At 43.5% G+C, this 17,670-nt stretch overlaps 1 protein-coding gene across 1 annotated transcript; it reads right to left on the reverse strand.

Moving 5' to 3' along the window:
• Positions 1–1,839: 1,839 nt before the first annotated feature.
• IVD (isovaleryl-CoA dehydrogenase) lies at positions 1,840–15,740 on the reverse strand (the record flags this gene model as incomplete). Its single annotated transcript, XM_009580336.1, has 11 exons — positions 1,840–1,973; positions 2,105–2,177; positions 2,812–2,916; positions 3,307–3,388; positions 4,619–4,712; positions 7,320–7,416; positions 8,472–8,608; positions 9,085–9,178; positions 10,700–10,869; positions 13,662–13,713; positions 15,651–15,740. Coding segments are annotated over 11 exons (1,128 nt in total), but the record flags the coding sequence as incomplete, so codon positions are not given.
• Positions 15,741–17,670: the final 1,930 nt, after the last annotated feature.

Consider the following 17,670-nt stretch of genomic DNA (forward strand, 5'->3'; position numbering starts at 1 on the left):
CTGGTCGCTGCATACCGGCCCTGGCCACAGCCTGCTGGAAAAACACAGGCCGCCTGCAGTGCTGGAAGGGACAAGGGCTCAGGAGTTTAGGGCTGCACAGCAGGAAGCTGCTTCCCAAATCGCTTGGGCAAATCTGAAAACTCCTGCCCTTGGTCTTTCACGGGACACTGGATCGGGGTGTAGCAACTGCAGCGGTTTCGTGACTTGCACGTACAGGAGAAGATGACATCTGTAATCATTCTGCAATGAAATATAAATGTCTGGTCACATAAATAAATTCTTATATTAATGTACAGTAATTCACTTAGTGTTTCACATGTGAATTGCGCTTCACTTGTGCTTCAAGGCTCATTTCCAAAGCATTTCCAGGTGCAGCTCAACAAGATAGTCTTGACAGGCCACTGCTGTCCACTCTCTGCTACCTCCATCCAGAGATTAAGGCTGAAAATTAAACCCTGGGACACTTCCAGAGTGACAGCCATACACCGTAGCTGAATAAACATGAAGTTTAGGAAGAAGGCACTACCACCATGACTTCAGAAGCTCTTTCTAGCTCTCAATGAAGTGCAGTTTTGTAACTTTTATAAACACTTGGTGACCTACCTGGCGATTCAGGAAAGGGAATTTTTCTTCAGTTTGTGGCATTTTAAAATTCTGTATTGGTCTACTGTCATCTAGTATAGACAGATGTCAACTACAACCAAAAAAATACACAAAGCTTTAAGCTCTTTTTTGTTAAAACTGCTGGGAGGTTGCCTACATGGCAACTGTTTAATTGACTATTCTATCATATTTACAACATCCAATCTTTCTTTGTGATTCACTCTTTAAGGCTGGCAGTGTACTGTGCAATTTTCTTTAATAAAGCTAGGTAAATTTCAATTTGCTGTATGTAACACGCACTGAAAACATCCACAAATACTGCTGCGCTCACTCTGACTTCCTAGCGAACCGAAGGTGGAGTGCGAGTACAGGCTTTTGCCAAAAGAACAACCTTCAGAAAAAACACAAATAACCCCAACTGAAAAAGTCAACCTCCTCCTGCCTGCTTCATTCATGGATGTCACAATACAGGTCTGACGCTTTAACTGTTCCCGGAATGATGGATGGTGACACCTCTGAATGAATAACACAGCGGGAGGCAGTCAATCAGAGCAGCAAAGACGTGGGGCTGCACTGAAATATCTTGAGAAACAGCAAGAAGTATGCAAAGAAACAGATGTGTTATTTTAATGAGGTTTTAGGAATTATCACCTAAAACACTGCTTGTGCGTTGATGATGCTCGAGTGTTCATGACAGCCACCCCCATGATGTGGTTGGCGTCGGGTTCCCAAAATGGAAGCTATTAATCCCACCGGAAGGTCAACAATGGGAAATTTCACCTTCCAGTGGTGCTATGCTAAATGCTAGCTATCTAATGGCACTCAGTTTTTTTTCTTTTTTAAGAGAACAAAATTGTTCCCTCATTGTCCTTTTTTTTTGGGGGGGGTTGACTTTCTGTGCTCAGCAATGGCTGCCTCTTGTTCCAGGCATACAGCTCACCAGCCTGCTTCGATGGCAGTATGTCCCCTGGATGAACCTCCGCTCTGTAAGGCTGAGAATCAGGGTGGCTTATGAACAGGATGAATCAGGATGATCACAAGAAGGGAAGAAACTACTTTTCCTTCCATGCCACGGTCTGATTCATTCTGTCGAAGCCCAGTCCAGCAGCATCTGTTCACAGAGCAGGCAGAAATGGGTCCACTGGTGACAATCCTAGAATCACAAGCAGGAAGAAAGAGTTGTGCGCTCCAGCCTCTCTGGTCAAAGGCCTCGTGCTGCCGCTCCACTGGTGGTTGTTACTTAAAAGTGGCATTAAACGCCCTGCCAATGACGAGTCTGCGCACTTCACTGGTGCCTGCCCCTATCTCATAGAGCTTGGCATCACGCAGGAAACGCCCCATCGGATAGTCATTGATGTAACCGTTTCCACCTGCAACCAAAAAGAAGTCACAAGTCATTTCTTCTCTCTGATCTCAGGGGCTGAGGGTGGGATGGGAGAGAGCACCACTCTTGGCTCTCTCCAGCCATCACTCAAAGGAACAAACACTGCCAGCGACTTACCCAGACACTGAATCCCATCCAGAGCCACCTGGGTAGCACACTCTGCTGAATACAGGATCACTCCAGCGCAATCCTAAAGGAGAGTCACAATGATGACAGAGTCAGCAAAGGTGTCACCTGCCCTTTTCCAGTCTCCATGTTGCTCTGACCTTTCCATGACTCTACAGACATCTGCTAACAAGCCTCAAATACTTGATCACAAAGGCACAGGATTCATTCCCCAGCAAGCAAGAAGCTGCAGCAGTCTTTCTGTCACTACAGAACACTAATGTCAGGTCTGTAAAGGCCACATGAAGACAGAAAAAGAAAAAAAAAAAAGGAAAAAAAAAAGGTGCAGCAGGGGAGCCGATCTCTCACGAATGCACATCATACCCACAGGAGACCGATGTGGTCTGATTTGGGATGCAGGGCTCCCACTGTTAAACACTCGGTCCCCTCCTTCGACAGAGGTGTGGTGACAGTGCCGGTTGTGGAGATGACACCACCTCGGAATGACTGCTACAGCCCCTTGCAATAGCCAGGATATTGTGTCTGGGTTTCCAATAAACACCTACTGATGCTGCTAAATCTGTTTTTCTTTTTCTTTGGGGGAAAAGAAGCACTTAGGGCTGTGAGACCCAGTACAGAACCTCCACCCTGCTCACGATCTGAGACCAAAGGGAAAGGAATTCCCCCAGCAGATGCAGGCCAGGTGGAAGCGAGCTCACCTTCGCATTGAAATGGCCCTGGTCGCAGGCCTTCGCCACGTTGTAGACATACTGCCGACACGCCATCAGCCGTGTGTACATATCGGCCATTTTGCCCTGCATGAGCTGCGTGTCGCAGAAGGCAAGAGAGACGTTAACGTGAGCGAGGGGAAGATTATTTTCTGCATGAGCACCACGGATCACCCATTCCCCAAACTATCTCAGAGAAACTAGACAAATGAGAAGCCATGGATTCAGCAGACATGTATGAGGGAGCTGGAGGTCCTGCCAATTCACAGACTCCCAGATGTCAGCCGCAGTCCCTCACCCGCCAACAGTGCCCCAGGTAAACAGGCTCAGAGATCCTTTCACCCTCTCACCACGTCATTGCAGCCCCAGCACAAACTCCAGGCAACCTTCTCCATGCAAAGCCCTCCCATGACAGAGCTCTTTGTCTTCTCATTTTTAAAGAGAAAAGCAAGACGACAAAAATGTCTAATTCCTTTTCTGCCTCACCTGGAAGTGGCCAATTTTCTGTCCAAACGCTTCTCTTACATGTAGGTATGGAATTGCGTGATCAAGAACAGCTTGCATGAGCCTAAGGAAAGCACAAATACGCAGGAAAAAGAAAACAACAGAACTATTAATAATAATTAAACCTTGGAAGTGCAATCTAAGGCAAAAAGGTTCTCATACCTAAAATGATATGCTGCTGTCTTCCCATAGCTCCACTCAAACAATGCTAAGAATAAAATCCAAAGGTCCCATTTTTCTCCCTAGCGCTCTACATATTGCTCATTTGGGACATCTTGTGGTAAGGCCTTAACCTTCTTAATTCAGGGGACTGAGACAAAGAGTTGAAGAGCTTTCTTACATCTGTAGCCAGGACAGTTTGTGCTGCCTTGCATCTCCAGAGACCACCAACTCAAGGAGTACCAGCCAATGCCATAAAAAAGCGTAAGCAAGAACAAGAAGGGTGAAAAATCCTCCTTCTGCTTTGTGGAAGATTATCTTTCCACATGAAGATTACTGCAGAGAGACCACCTCGGAGGACAAAAGGACTGTAGGGTAAAAATAATTACTGGGGAGCTTAAGGACTGAATAAATGAAGAACAAACCCTTTACCCAGTCCAGTGGTCCTTCTATGTGACAGTCTGGATAGCGTTTTAGATTTTAAGGAATCAGTAATGCAAATGAGCTGGTTATTCCCACAGTAATACACACTGTAGGGATACACAAGCAAGCAACTGGGGACTAAGGCATCTTTACCATCTCTGGAAATGTTTATGTCAAGACTAGTATTTTCAAAAGCATGCTCTGGAGGGTCTGTGGCCTGCGCTACGCTGGAAGGCAGAGGTTTGTAAACCTTATTTCTGGCATTGCTTCTTCTACCCCTTGCCCCTCAGAGGACGTTCCACATAGATGCTTTCAAACTGAAAAAAACTGCATGAGGAGTGGAGAGGTGCGGAGAGCTAAAGGAGAAGGTGGAGCACACGCAGAGCAAGCCGTGGCTGCCTGGGAGAGCCGAGCTGAGTTCCCTCCAGCAGGAGTCCATGACAGCAGCGAGCAGCTACGACGCAGCTAGAGGAGCCAGCAGCTATGGATCTCCCTGCTCCTGCCTCCTCTGCAGCTTGCTTCCCTCCCACAGCTCTGACCAGCCTCCTCCTCCCAGCCTTTCCTCTTCCCTCAGAAGCTGCCCCAGTATCTCAGTTCTCCATCCAAGATGCATCCTACTGAGAGTTGCAAGCCCGGTTGGAGACCCACTGGGCTAGGTGATTGTGAAGGATCCTTCTGGCCTTACAATCTACAAAAGATGACAAACCCTTACCCCAGAGGTCCACCAGACAGCACGAGTCTCTCCAGGTCCAGTCCACTCATCAGAACGTAGACTCCTTTGCTCAGCTTCCCCAAGACATTTTCAGCTGCAATCGGCAAAGGAAAGTGATTTGCTCATGTGAAAAACTAAGATAAGCTGTTGTCTAAGGGCCTGTGTTCGCTGGGGAGAGGATTCAAACTTTCAGCCCCATTCACCTTTCTTTTTGGCTTGAGACACAAACATTCAGGATGAGCTAGACAGGCGCTGAGCTTTGATACATACACTCCCTCCCACTGAAACGTCTTTTCAATCCAACCAAAGCCAAAAAGAAAAAAGTAGTAAAGGGTTATAAAGTGCATCTACAATCGCTGCTATTCTCTTGCCTATTTTCTAAAGAGTAAGGTGCTCTCCAGAGATCTTCCAGCTCAGCATTTGTACCAACAAGAATAGGAGACTTAATAGCCTGGGAGGATGAATTGGGAGCCCCGTTCACCATCCCATTAGTTTGTATCTAACCCAAAGTGACAGCATTACAGCTGATGTCTGCTGAGTGTGTATTTGAAATGAATGCAAATCCTGGTCTGATATGCTTGGGTCACACCGCTGAGCATTCCCAGTACAGGAACCAAAGCTTACACAGGCAAGCAGTCAAAGTGCTCATCACATGTTGGAGTGATATATATTAGTCTTCTGAGATTGGAGAATACGAACAGTCCCTATCTCCCCTTCTGTGAGGGGGGCTGAACAGAACATTGCAGTTGTTATAAATAAATATTTTAAAAAGACAGGTATTATTTCTGTGAAAATGGATCAGGAAAATAGCCACATTAGATAATGGGCTGAGAAAAAACCTCAAGAAACCGTTTCACTTTGGGACAATTTAAAGCAGGCACTGACGTTAACAAGTATAAAAAGAGAAGCAGGAACAAAAGGCTCATCTCAGCGAGGCTGTACTCTTACAATCAGGAGAGAGCTTAGAGCCTAACAACTGTGCTTTGTGGATGGACAGAGATTATCCACTGATCATGCCATATAGGAGACTGACACATACTTCAGGCTTTGATCACAAGAGATCTGAGAGGTGTGATACGCAAAGTGAAAATGAGACAGGACTTGGACACATGCAGATAGTCTCCCGAAATAAATAATCTCTTTTTCAGTGGCAGAAGCTCATGGACCGCATTGTCTTCTGCTTATTGAAAAGCATGCTGATGTGGCATATGGAGAAGTGCAGCCTCTGCAGGGCCATCATCATGATATTGGAGCTAGAAAGAGGAAGAAGAACGAAGCTTGGCTTTCAGAGAAAAAGCTCAAAAGTCCCACAGACAAGAAAGAAAAATACTAATAGCAAACATTACTTTGAAGAACAGAACACAAACGCCAGCATCAGTAATAATAAAGTGACAAAGGTGTTCATGAGTAATGACATCTCACAGCTAAAAAAGGACTAAATAGCCTGAACACCTTCCTGTACGTCCAGGGAAAAGGGATGGATAGGGATGCGGTGAGCTGAAGGACATGCATGCTGACTGCACAAGGGGGGCAGACCTGCTGGCTGCGTATCACAGCAAAAAAAAAAAAAAAAATGTTGGGGCTCTGAACCAACTTTTACCAATGCAACGTGACCAAATGAATCCATGGACTATGAAAAAAAACACCAGCCACTCAGTAGAGCAAGGCTGACAGTGAAACCCACGTATTTTAAAGTGGATGGTACTGCAGTGCTAGAGGACATCTTGATCTGAGAGAAAGATCCTGCAGACACATGAAATGCCATCAAACTTGTTCAGCTTCCAAGGCAGAAGATCAGAAGTGGCATTAATGGCCAGAGTGCAAAGTGTGTTAGCTTTCAACACTGCAGCGATGTGCTGCTCTGAGTTATCAGAAAATGGAAATCCCGTTACCATGAGAACATGCTGTTCTGTACGGATGATTACCCAGGAGATGATCTGAAGACTGGGGCACTGGCCTTTCTGATTTCAGAGCGGAGGCCTCCAATAAAGTTAGAAAGGTCAGATTGCAGCTGAAACTCTTCCACTTACTGCAAAGCAGCTTTTGGTGGCGTATGGGGAGCAGGAGAGTTACTTGCTCTGCAGATATGCAATTAGGATTTTCATGAGTTCCGATAAGGCATCTCCTCCACTTGCTATAAAGAGACTGTAATTTTTCTATCAAAAAAACCGGCCACTGGAATAACAAAAATGGCTGTTACAGTGGCCCCTGCTGTACTAACTAATACTAACTAATGGGGGAAAGGATGTCCATTTTCAGGCCCCAACCCCAGAAGAACTCAGAAACCAAAAGAACTACAGGCAAACCGAAAGTCTATTGGATAGTCTCCAGTGATTTTGGAGAAAAAAACCACTTCAAGGCAAATAAGCTCTCCTATATACAAGATGGGGAGCTCTAATGGTCACAAACAAGTTTCTTTGGAAGCTTTACCTAGGCTTTGCAGAAGCAGTGGTTAAGAGTTAGGTCCATGAGGGTGAAATAGGAGTGACCTAACAAGGTATGCGCTCAGTCACTGCAACCCAGCAGATTGCACTTTTCCAGTTTCACCAGCTCTCTTGCGAGGCTGCCAAAGAGCAGATAACAATCTGCAAAGCCCTCTAGGTCACAGTCTGAACACGCATGTAATTAGTGATCCGATTTATCTGATCAAGAAGACAGGAAACCGCCACATGCATACTGCCATGATTTGAACCCAACTCACCAGGGATCTTGCAGTCTTCAAAGATCAGTTCACAGGTATTAGACCCTCTCATTCCCAGCTTATCGAGCTTCTGGGCTGTGCTGAAACCTGGCATTCCCTGCAAAGTCAAGACAGTAAAAATACATTTCAAATCTCAATTCTGACAGACTAAATAAAATCACTAGAGATCTGTGAAATTTCCCTGCCCACATGAACGTGCGTAAGGTAGCAGAAAGGAGTCAAAGTGAACTGCCCGCTCTGGGAACACGAACGGGTGTAAGTGCAAATGCCGAGGAAGCAAACGAGCAGAGAAACATGCACATGTGGGGGCACATATGAACCGAGTGCATCCATTTTCTAATGCACATAAATGTTAAATAAATAAAATATTTGGACAGCTGCCAACACTGACTCTCCTAGAGTAAGAGTTGCAAGCCCTGCCAGTAACTGAACTATTCTAATCGCTAAGTCAGGTTAAGTCCATCAGAAGGTTTACTGATCTCTGAGATTTTATATTTCCAGTACCATCTATTTTATTACAGCTTCCTGTTTTCCTTGCGGTGACAGAGATGTGCATAGCATAGCCTCAAATAATTAAAAGGGAAGAAAAAACCCAATAGATTCCTGTTTTCCAAGGGCTCCCCGTTGAACAGACTGTTTCTGCTCCCTTTGGCCTGCTCTGCTTTGCATCCATGTTTCAATCATTTCAGGATTCCAAAGGGGCAGCGCAAGAAAATGAGGGGAAGAAATGAATAGAGCTATTTTAATGTCTTGGCTTAAAAAACCCAACAAAACACAAAGTTAGATAATGGGATAGTAGGACATATTTACAAGGCCTCCAATATCTCTGACAATTTTTGGCAACAAGCAAATCCTTTTATATTAGAGCCTTGTACATTGTCTCCACATTTCTAGCCCAAAAGACTGGCTATATGCTTGGATACCAAAATCCAGGAGTGCCCAGCTGACAGTGCAGTATGCCGTGTCACTGGGGCAGAGGACTAATCTCACAGGTTTACAAAATTCAGGCGGGAAGCATTTGCCTTTGAGCAAGGGGCTGACAGTTACAGAAAGAAAACTAGCTGGCTTCTAAGTGAGCCAGTTCGGATGAAGGAGTTAGTTTTAAAAACCAAAACCACGCTACAATAAGCTTGTGAGAATTATTAAACCTACCCTCTCCACAATGAACGCAGTGATACCTCGGGAGGCTGGAACAGCATTAATGTCAGTTTTAGCATAAATGATGAGAACATCTGCATCTGGCCCATTGGTGATCCAAAATTTGTTCCCATTCAAAACAAAGTAGTCTCCTAGAAGCAAAGAGCTGCAATCTGTTAGCTCACAACAGACAACAGAGCAACACCTATATCCTCAGTCTGTTTATTTCAAAACAAGCTTCCAAGAATGTTCTTTAAGACCCCACAAACAGCATGCACAAATCCTTCCCAAGTTCAAGAAAACTTATTTCCTTCATTTCTGCAGTCCAAAGACAGTTTAACAAATGCCTGACAAACCAAGGCACCTAGCACTGGTTCCATAATGCCACCAACCCCTACCACCATAACCAGAAGTCCACCTTTAGACCTTCAGCTGTCCACCCTGTACCTTCACCACTTGGCTTTATCACATATTGAATCTCCTGGGAGGCAGCACAAGCCTGCAAACGTGGCCTGGTATACCCAAGACTAAGCACCGTATCTCAGTGGTGTTGGGAAGGTTAGTCTAAATTTACAGGAGACATTATTTACATCGGCTATCTATCCAGGCAGCACATGACAGGCTTTACCTTTCTTATCTGCCTTCAGCTTCATGGACACAACATCAGATCCAGCATTGGGTTCGCTCATTGCTAAGGCTCCAATGTGCTCCCCACTGATTAGCTGGAAGAAAAGACAAATATAAGAAAGGGAAGGAGAATAGTAGCATTGTTTCTGTTCCTTCTCTAGCCTGCCTTCCATTTTTTTTTTGCACTGAATCTCCACAGTAGCTATTCTGTGCAAGAACTGCAAATGAGAGCCGCTGTTCCTGGCAGAGTCCTAGCAGGGAGCTTCCTTGTGCTGCTCTGCTGAGGGAACAGAACCAAATCACAGTGGGATGAGAAGGATGAGTCAACTCGTGTCTGAGTTAGATGAACACTCGTGTCTGCTTATAAAACACCACCTCCAGGAAGGTGCCAAAAGAACCATGCAGGCAGCCATATGCCTTTCACAAGCTCCTTGTTCTGCACTTTATGACTGCCCTTTTACATAAACAAGAGTTGTTAAACACAAAAGGCCAATGACGGGGACAAAAAGAGATTGCAAAGTTCTTAGCAATGTTCTCATAGCCCGGTCCCCCCACACTCACACTACAATAGCAGATGGACACCCTCCTTCTGTGCCTGCTCATACCAGGTTCTGGCAGAGCTGTTGCTTCCTCTTCACTGTTGCTTTCATCCTGCCCTTTTCTCCTTGCTTTTTTTTTTCCCTCCCTGTGTACTTTTATCCATCTTCTCCTCCTTTTGATCTCTTATTTTTTTAAAAAACAGGCTCAATGCTTAAGATATATGTTCAACCAATTCAATCCATCAGTGCATTTCCACAGAAGTCTTTGTGATCTGCTCAAAAGTAGTTAAGTACCATTAAGTACTGTCAGGAACCAAGACAAGTAAGAACGAAAGTGATCGCACATCTCATTGAAAGGCAGCGAATGAGGGCATTAAAGGTACACCTGAGCAGCAACAAGGACAATTCACGGTTACATATTAGCAGGCTGCACAACGCTTTGAAGAAGTGACACTGTACCTTGCATGTGGTTTAAATCAAGTTTCTTGCGCTGATAATTTCAGTAGCTGGGTTTCAATGTACTAGTTAAGTTTTTCCATGCATTTAAATACTGAAATCTGTTTAACATACTTTTGAGTCACAAACATCAATGCCCCAAATGATGAAGTTTCACATGTAGTTAATTAGCATAGGCAAACGAAGCATTTGGGTAGTGAGAAATGGAGAATATAAAATAGGAAAGCAGCGACTTTCATTCAGAAATCTCAAAACAATTTGGGAAGTTGGAAGAATATCATCCAGTGTCACCTCAAAGCCTCATTTAGTAACACAGCTCCAGTGAGCTGGATTATGCTGCCTACAGACATGGACCTCAGCACAGGCCAAAGTTAATATGGATTAATAGGACAAAAATCTATGCTGCCTACAGACATGGACCTCGGCAAAAGTTAATATGGATTAATAGGACAAAAATTAACAAGCTAGCGAAGGGCAAGTTTGGCAAGTACAGTATTTCCTAAAGGTTGGGTGACTGAAGTCGGCTAGGGCTTAAAATGCTACACACCATGAAAGACACTCATCCTTGCATGCAGCCAAAACCCAAATGCTTTCCAGTTTCCCACTCTTCCAGCCACACACCTTGGGCAAGTACTTGTTCTTCTGGGCCTCATTGCCGTTACGCACTAGCTGGTTGATACAGAGGTTTGAGTGGGCACCGTAACTAAGCCCAACAGCTGCTGATGCACGAGAAATTTCCTCCATCACCAGCACGTGGTCCAGATACCCCAAAGCAGATCCACCATATTCCGCTGAAAAGAGAGGAGAAACCTCACGTCAACCACCATGGAGTGTATCACACATGCACAAGATCCCAGGGTCAAACTCAGCCTTGAATGAGACTCAAGACACTTACAAGAGAGCTTCTGGTTTTGACTGACACTGAGCTGGGCACCTCTGGCTTTCCGCATCCTCTCTGAATTTCAGTTTTCTTATCTTAAAGGCACAGTGATACTACTTCTTCAGCATAATCAATAATTTACTTGTACAGCATAGTTTTATACGTACAACATGCATAAGGATACATCTAAAACAGGCTACCGACACTTGCACAACAGTGAGTCCTTCCTGTCAACCATCCTTAAGTGCAACCTTAATATTATCACGAAGATTAAATCACAAAGTGGCAACCTGTATTAGGTGAGGGGACAAAGGAACACAGGCAAAGTTTGTAAAGTCCATGCATGTTTATCATAACAAGGACGCCTAAACAAGTGAGGAATCCTCAAACTGCTCAAAAAGTGGGGCACTAGGGACTTTTCTAAGCCCACAAATACGCAGGAGACCAGCACTTTGATGGGTGGCCGATTCAGAATGAGAATGATCCATAAATGTAACGGCTGTAATTCACCAGTGGCAAGAATGTGGATTTCAAGAGAGGAAGTGAGACAGAGCAGCACAATCGTCGTAACTGGAATCTAGCTAGGCACACTGAGCTGAGGCTAAAACCGGTGGCAAAGATTAAAGGCACACAGTAGAACAGGGAGAGAGAGAAGGCAGGGAAAAAAGAGAAGGCTGAGAAATGCATAATGGCCTTGAGCAGCTGACGGCCTACATAAATATATACATATATATACCTACACACACACTTACATACACACAAATACAGTCACATCCCAAAGTAAAAGCTTTGTTCTACAGGCAAGAAGCAAGTGATTGTACTGCTAAGATAAGAACTAAAACAGGAGGACATGAACACTGCGAACGAGTCAGGGAGGTAACACGGGAGCACTCACTCGCCATCACATGAATGCTGCAAGCCAGCAGTGGCAATGGTAAGAGCAAATATGTTTGTATGCTCTGAGCAACCAAAGAGCTGGGTGCACAACCTGGGCTCAGAGAGGGCTACTGCCCCTAACTCGTCAAATTAACACAATAGCCACTAATTAGATGCAGCCTTTCCTCCCATGTCGCTCATTCTGACTTCTGTCTTTATCTGCAGGGCTCTTCATCCTCTGAAATCACCTCTACTACAAATCAGAGTTTGGCATTTTACTATCAGTATCCTGAAAGATGGGTTTAACAATTTCTCATATATGCCAAAACAAGAGAGTTTTCTATTCATTCCTACAGAACAGATGGGTCTGCTGCTATTGCCTCAAGAAAGGAAAGGTAACTGCCTGCTGTAAGCAGTACTGGCCCATGATTGCCTTGTACTGCAAGAGGTACAAGAGAACAATCCTGCCAGACAACTCCTCTTATAATACAAACCATAGCGTGAGTGAGAGTGATGCTGCCCTTTCAAAATTACTCTTTATGTACAACATGCCTGTATTATCGTTCCATGGTAGCTACATATTTACATCTCTTAACTTAGCTCTTTATAAAATAAATGGAAAATTACATCAAACCAACATGGTTTTCTTAAGTTCTAAAAAGAAAACAAAAAGTGCTGTTATTTAAAATGCTCCCTTAATAGACTTGATCCACTGATGCCCAAATATGCCATTTAATTGAGCGTACGCCCTCATAAGATTTCACATTATCTTCATATCCTAAATCCCAGGCTCCACCTCTTACAACAAAACCAATGCCAATAAAGAAACTGCACATAGTCATAGAATCAAAAATAAGGCAAAAAATTCTGGGCACAGGAAGGTTTTAGAGGTAAATCTTTGAGGAAATCAAAAGGACAGGACTCATGAGGGGATGGCTTATTTATAGTGTGGGAAACTGCTGTAAGCCTCAGGCACAACATCAAAGAAGAAAGAAGGTAAGAGTGAGAAAAAACAGGAGCAGCAGTAAATTGGGAAGAGTAAAGAGAAAGAAAGCAGAAATACAGACTCTTTCAAGCAGACTCAGTGCCACTGAAAGAAATGCAGAGGCATTATTTCAACACATTGCTATTCAGCTTGCTTCTGCAGAAGCCTTTGCATACGCACATCTAGAAACACAGACTTTACGATGGGGAAATAAAGGCCCCATTGGCTGCTTTTCTCCACTAAGGGCTTCTCCTCATTACACTGTGTTAGTGCATTCAGCATGACCATAGCAGCCTTAGTAATCTATAACATTAATCAAAACACTTTTCAACTAACCTGGACAAGGCTGAATAAGATTTACCCTGATTTTTTTCTGACTGGTTGGATGTGGTCAGCTCTCCATTAGTTATCACAGCTTTTCACAGCATTGTTTTATACCCTCTAACTTCTCCCATTAGAGATGGATGTTTGTTCTAGGATACTTTTATCTATAGCTCTCGTTCTTCAAAACTTGCAGCAAGTGCTTCATATTAGAGAAGCGTGAACATGTTCGAGTGGCATATGTTATATCTGGAGAAACCATTTCTGAACAGTACTTTTAAATCGTAAAAGGCATTTTGTAATCATCCAGAAGTCTAACAAAGAAAAAGGATTTTGATTCAGTGAAGAATAAAAAAGTTGCCAAAGAGAGTTTTTAAAAAATATGAAGATAGGAGCTTCTGGACAAAATGGATGTCACATCACAGACAAGGCTGTTATGAACTGGAAAGGGTGAGTGTAAGTAGTCTCTCTTTTGTTTGAAGAATCACCCAGCAGAAGGTAAAAGGTAGGAACAGCCTTACCTGGAGCTGTGATGCCCAGAACTCCCAGTTCCCCAAGTTTCTTCCAAAACTCCTACAAATGCAGAACAAGCAGTCAGTCCAGACTCGCAGTCAGGGCATGGGCATAAGAAGTTTTCGCAGGTAGCTCACCGGACACATCAATTTACCTTATTCTTGTGATACCTCAGAGATAAATACATCGGTACCTACTCTTCCTGCAGCAGCAGCTCCACCCTTTGGACTAAGAACCGAGACAGACTTAAGGACGTTAGTTATGCTACACATGGGAGTAGTCTGTTAAATTCAGTGAAAATTCACAACCTAAATTTAATTCTGGAAGGACAGGTCCTAAGATTTAACTCATTGCCCAGTTTAAGAAGAATTTTGATGAATTAGAACTTCCCATTACTTTAAAAAATTGCACTTCTAGACTTTCATACACTACCTCTTGCTAAAGATTATTTAGGATGTTATGACTTAAATTTATGCTTGTCTTTTACCTCACACATCCTTGTCACTGTGCTTGGGCAGCACTGGTAGGCCTATCAGCCTGTGGTTGCCGCAAATAGCCGTTAGCATAAGCTATCCATGACTGAAACCCTGGAAATATGTAGAAGAGTTGCTCCTAGCTCGCACTTTAAAACTCTTCTAGTAAACCAGGAACTGAGAAGTAAAGCCAAGGAAGTCTCCTTGGGAAAGACTAAAAAAAGGGAATATTACAGCTGGGGCAGACAGCAGTGCTACCCCCCTTGCAGGTGGTATAGAAAAGTTATAAAAGGTGACCTCCACAGAGAATTTGGACTTGTGAAGCTAAAGGAGCTGAATCCACAAGGGCCGCTCAAGTACACAACCTGCAGGCTTTCAAGACTGCCAGGACACTAGACACGCACGGGCACTGGGTGGCATTACCGAGTTTGCACAGCTGGACACGTATGCTACAAAGTTCATCTGCTAGAGGACAAGCTCTCCTCCTTGAGCGCCGACTCCTCCATTTGCCTATTCCCCAGATTTATCACTCTGGCAACACCACCACTCAAGTGACAGCCACACCATTCGAGGCACAGAGCTGCCGGCTGACTTGAGACAAACACGTCAGCTGTGTCTGGCACATGGCATCACAGAGTAAGAGGGAAGCCATGACATAATGCAGTACCAAAGGACGTCGCCAACGAGGACCACACGTATGCTGGAGGGGCCATCCCTTTGCGGCTGCTCCAGACTGCAGCCTCTCCTCCACTACACGAGGATGCACAGGTGAATGCTTGTCACACAGCCTCAGTGTCCAGCGATAAGATAATTATCAGTGAATAGTCTTCAGAGACTTCAAAAAGTATTATTCAATAGCTCTGGATGACATCTGGTGTGCCAGACTAAATTTATATACTTAACTTCAAAGCTGCGCATATATCCCTGAAAATGTCAACATCAGAGCTCTGGGAAATCCTAGCAGATGTTCTGAGCTTTTTAAGTCCTGTGGAGCTTATGAAAACCAATAGTTAGATCTCTCATTTTCATCAATCAAACCATCCTGTTGCACAGAATTTACTGTTTTTATTAGGAAGGCAAGTTTCAGCTCAACAGTCAAACAACTCTACATTTCAGCATTTGCGCACAATACTTTCACAACAAATTTGAGAGGAAACTCAGATGTCCAAAAACGGGTCCTAGCCAGGAGAATACAAAGCACATATTAGAGAAGGAGTCTGAACAGAGCCAAGCAGAAATACCACGATAAGAATCCAAACAAGACCATTACTAATTTTTTTTTTTTTTTTTTTTTTAAATTGCATGCTGGCTGGGTTCTGCCCCGGGTTGCTGAAAGTGGTTAACAAAAGATAACACAGGAAATCAAAAAATTGTTTTCTCTAGCGCTTTCAAGTTTGAAAAGTTAATGCATATGTTCCTGTGGTGTGGACTGGGATTTTTTCTCTGGACTAATGTACAGATCAAAGTACAGACAGGCTTTCACTACCATCTATTTTTGTGTAAATGCACACATGAAATACTTACCCGCATGCCTTTGAATTCATTTTCCTGGTCAATCTGTTGGGCCTTTGGAGCCAAATGCTCTTGACAGAACTTTGTCATGGTCTGTCTAAGCTGGGAAAAGAGATGAGGAGAAACACATACGTTACATCTCATCAATATATTGTTGTCTTCTGCCCTAGGATACTGCCAACATTCCCCTGCCAGGTGACTCCAGGATCCCAAACCCAGAAGCACAAGACCATAAGGAAATCGGTGTTTGAGGTCACTGGCTGAAAGACCATATGAAAGGCCCCTCAGTCTTTTAAAGAGAAAATGCTGATGTACTTAAGTTCCTCTTTCATTTAACCTTAACAGTCTTACCCCAACATGAGAGAATGCTACTTAACTACTGCCTGCACTAGGGCTTCAGGGGATGTTTTTGGTCAGGAAACTTTGAAAGCTGATGAACAGAGCTTATGATCTATTATCCCATCCAGTAGCCGCTTATGGTTTCATTTAATTATATGCAGATGCTTGTAATACGCATGCATCCTAATTAAAATGCATTAGTGTATCAAACTGGAACTACATTAGCTATCCTACTATTTTCTTCAGAGGGAAAATTTGACAAAGTCAGGTATGCTCATTGTTCCAACTGCCAAAAATCTCAAAATCTTTTTCTAAATGTTAAAAACCGAATACTTACATACATGTATTCTGCAGAAGTCTATACGCATACTAAGAAAATATATACCATATCTTTTAAAGTGTTTTTAATACAAAGACTTAAAAACTTTGTCTAGATATTATGGTAGAGCTTAATAATACCATTTTTTCTTTTGATTCTTTATTCCTACAAATTATTGCTGGTGAAGGAACAGTCTTATAGACCGAAAGCCTCTGCTGTATGACCAGAACCTGTAGAAGGAGGCAGAAGCAACAAACCAAATATGCCCAGGCTTCGCCATTCTCTCAACCCCACAACCAAAGCAGCCCCTTTTTTACAATTAAAAAGATATGCTAGTTTCCATGGCTACCCAGTCCTTGGATTCCAGTACCACCAAACAAGATTCCCCCCTATTTTTTTTTTTTTTTTAAGTTTTTAAACATTAGGTATGTTTCCTTTGTTACAAAGTTGACAGCAGGAAACCTGAGCATAAAGCTTAAAAGAAAAAAAAGCTTAAAACCATAATAAAAAAAACCCCACAACTTAATCAATTAGAGACTGAGGGATAGACTCAGATGGACATCCCTGATACTCTAAGCCAGTTTATAAGTTACGGTGCTGTTAATTCACAGCTTCACTAACATTACTGAAGATTTATTTCTGATCTTTTTCAGCTTTTCCACCAGATAGATATGAACTACAAGAATGTTTTCCTCCTTTTATATCTGCTAAATGTAGAAGCACAAAGAAACATCAAGTTAATTCAAGCTGATAAGGCTATAAACCGCAACCACAAACCTGGTAAAGAATAATTCTGTAGTAAGAAAGAAGCAAGAATGAGTAAGTTTATTTTGTACATCTGTATGCTTGCACTGTCGTAATTATCTAGAAAGTAAGGCTATAGCTCCAGACCTGAGGAGCACCAAGGAAAAGAGTTTCATTGGTAGAAGCTTGTCTGGACCAACCTTTTGAAGACACTACCTTTCGCTCCATGCCCTGGGGCAGCAGGGAATAAGTGCTGTGATGGCTATTGGCAGGCTGCTGTTGAGCGCAGGAGTTTACTTTAGCAGTAAAGCTAAGAACTATTATCCTAAATAGGATAACAGGTTCCCCATTGGGCAAGAGAACAAGCTAGCAGAGCTGCAAGACTTCTTTTGAGAGGATTTGACGAGACCCAATTCACTTGTTTCTTTGGTGATCATATTTCTGATCAAACAGGCCCAACATGAATGCAGCGGATTTTTTTGGTTTTTTTTGTTTCTTTTTACGCAAAGCTTCCCCCTGCGGTGTTTTATCGTGACGAGACGCCTTCCCCGGACGAGGAAAGGCCGGCGCAACCTGGGACTGCCTCCCGGCCGGACCCAGGCAACGCTCCCGCCGGGCACTGCCGACACG

This window comes from Fulmarus glacialis, unplaced genomic scaffold (assembly GCF_000690835.1).
Source record: "Fulmarus glacialis isolate BGI_N327 unplaced genomic scaffold, ASM69083v1 scaffold35006, whole genome shotgun sequence".
NCBI classification, from domain to species: domain Eukaryota; kingdom Metazoa; phylum Chordata; class Aves; order Procellariiformes; family Procellariidae; genus Fulmarus; species Fulmarus glacialis.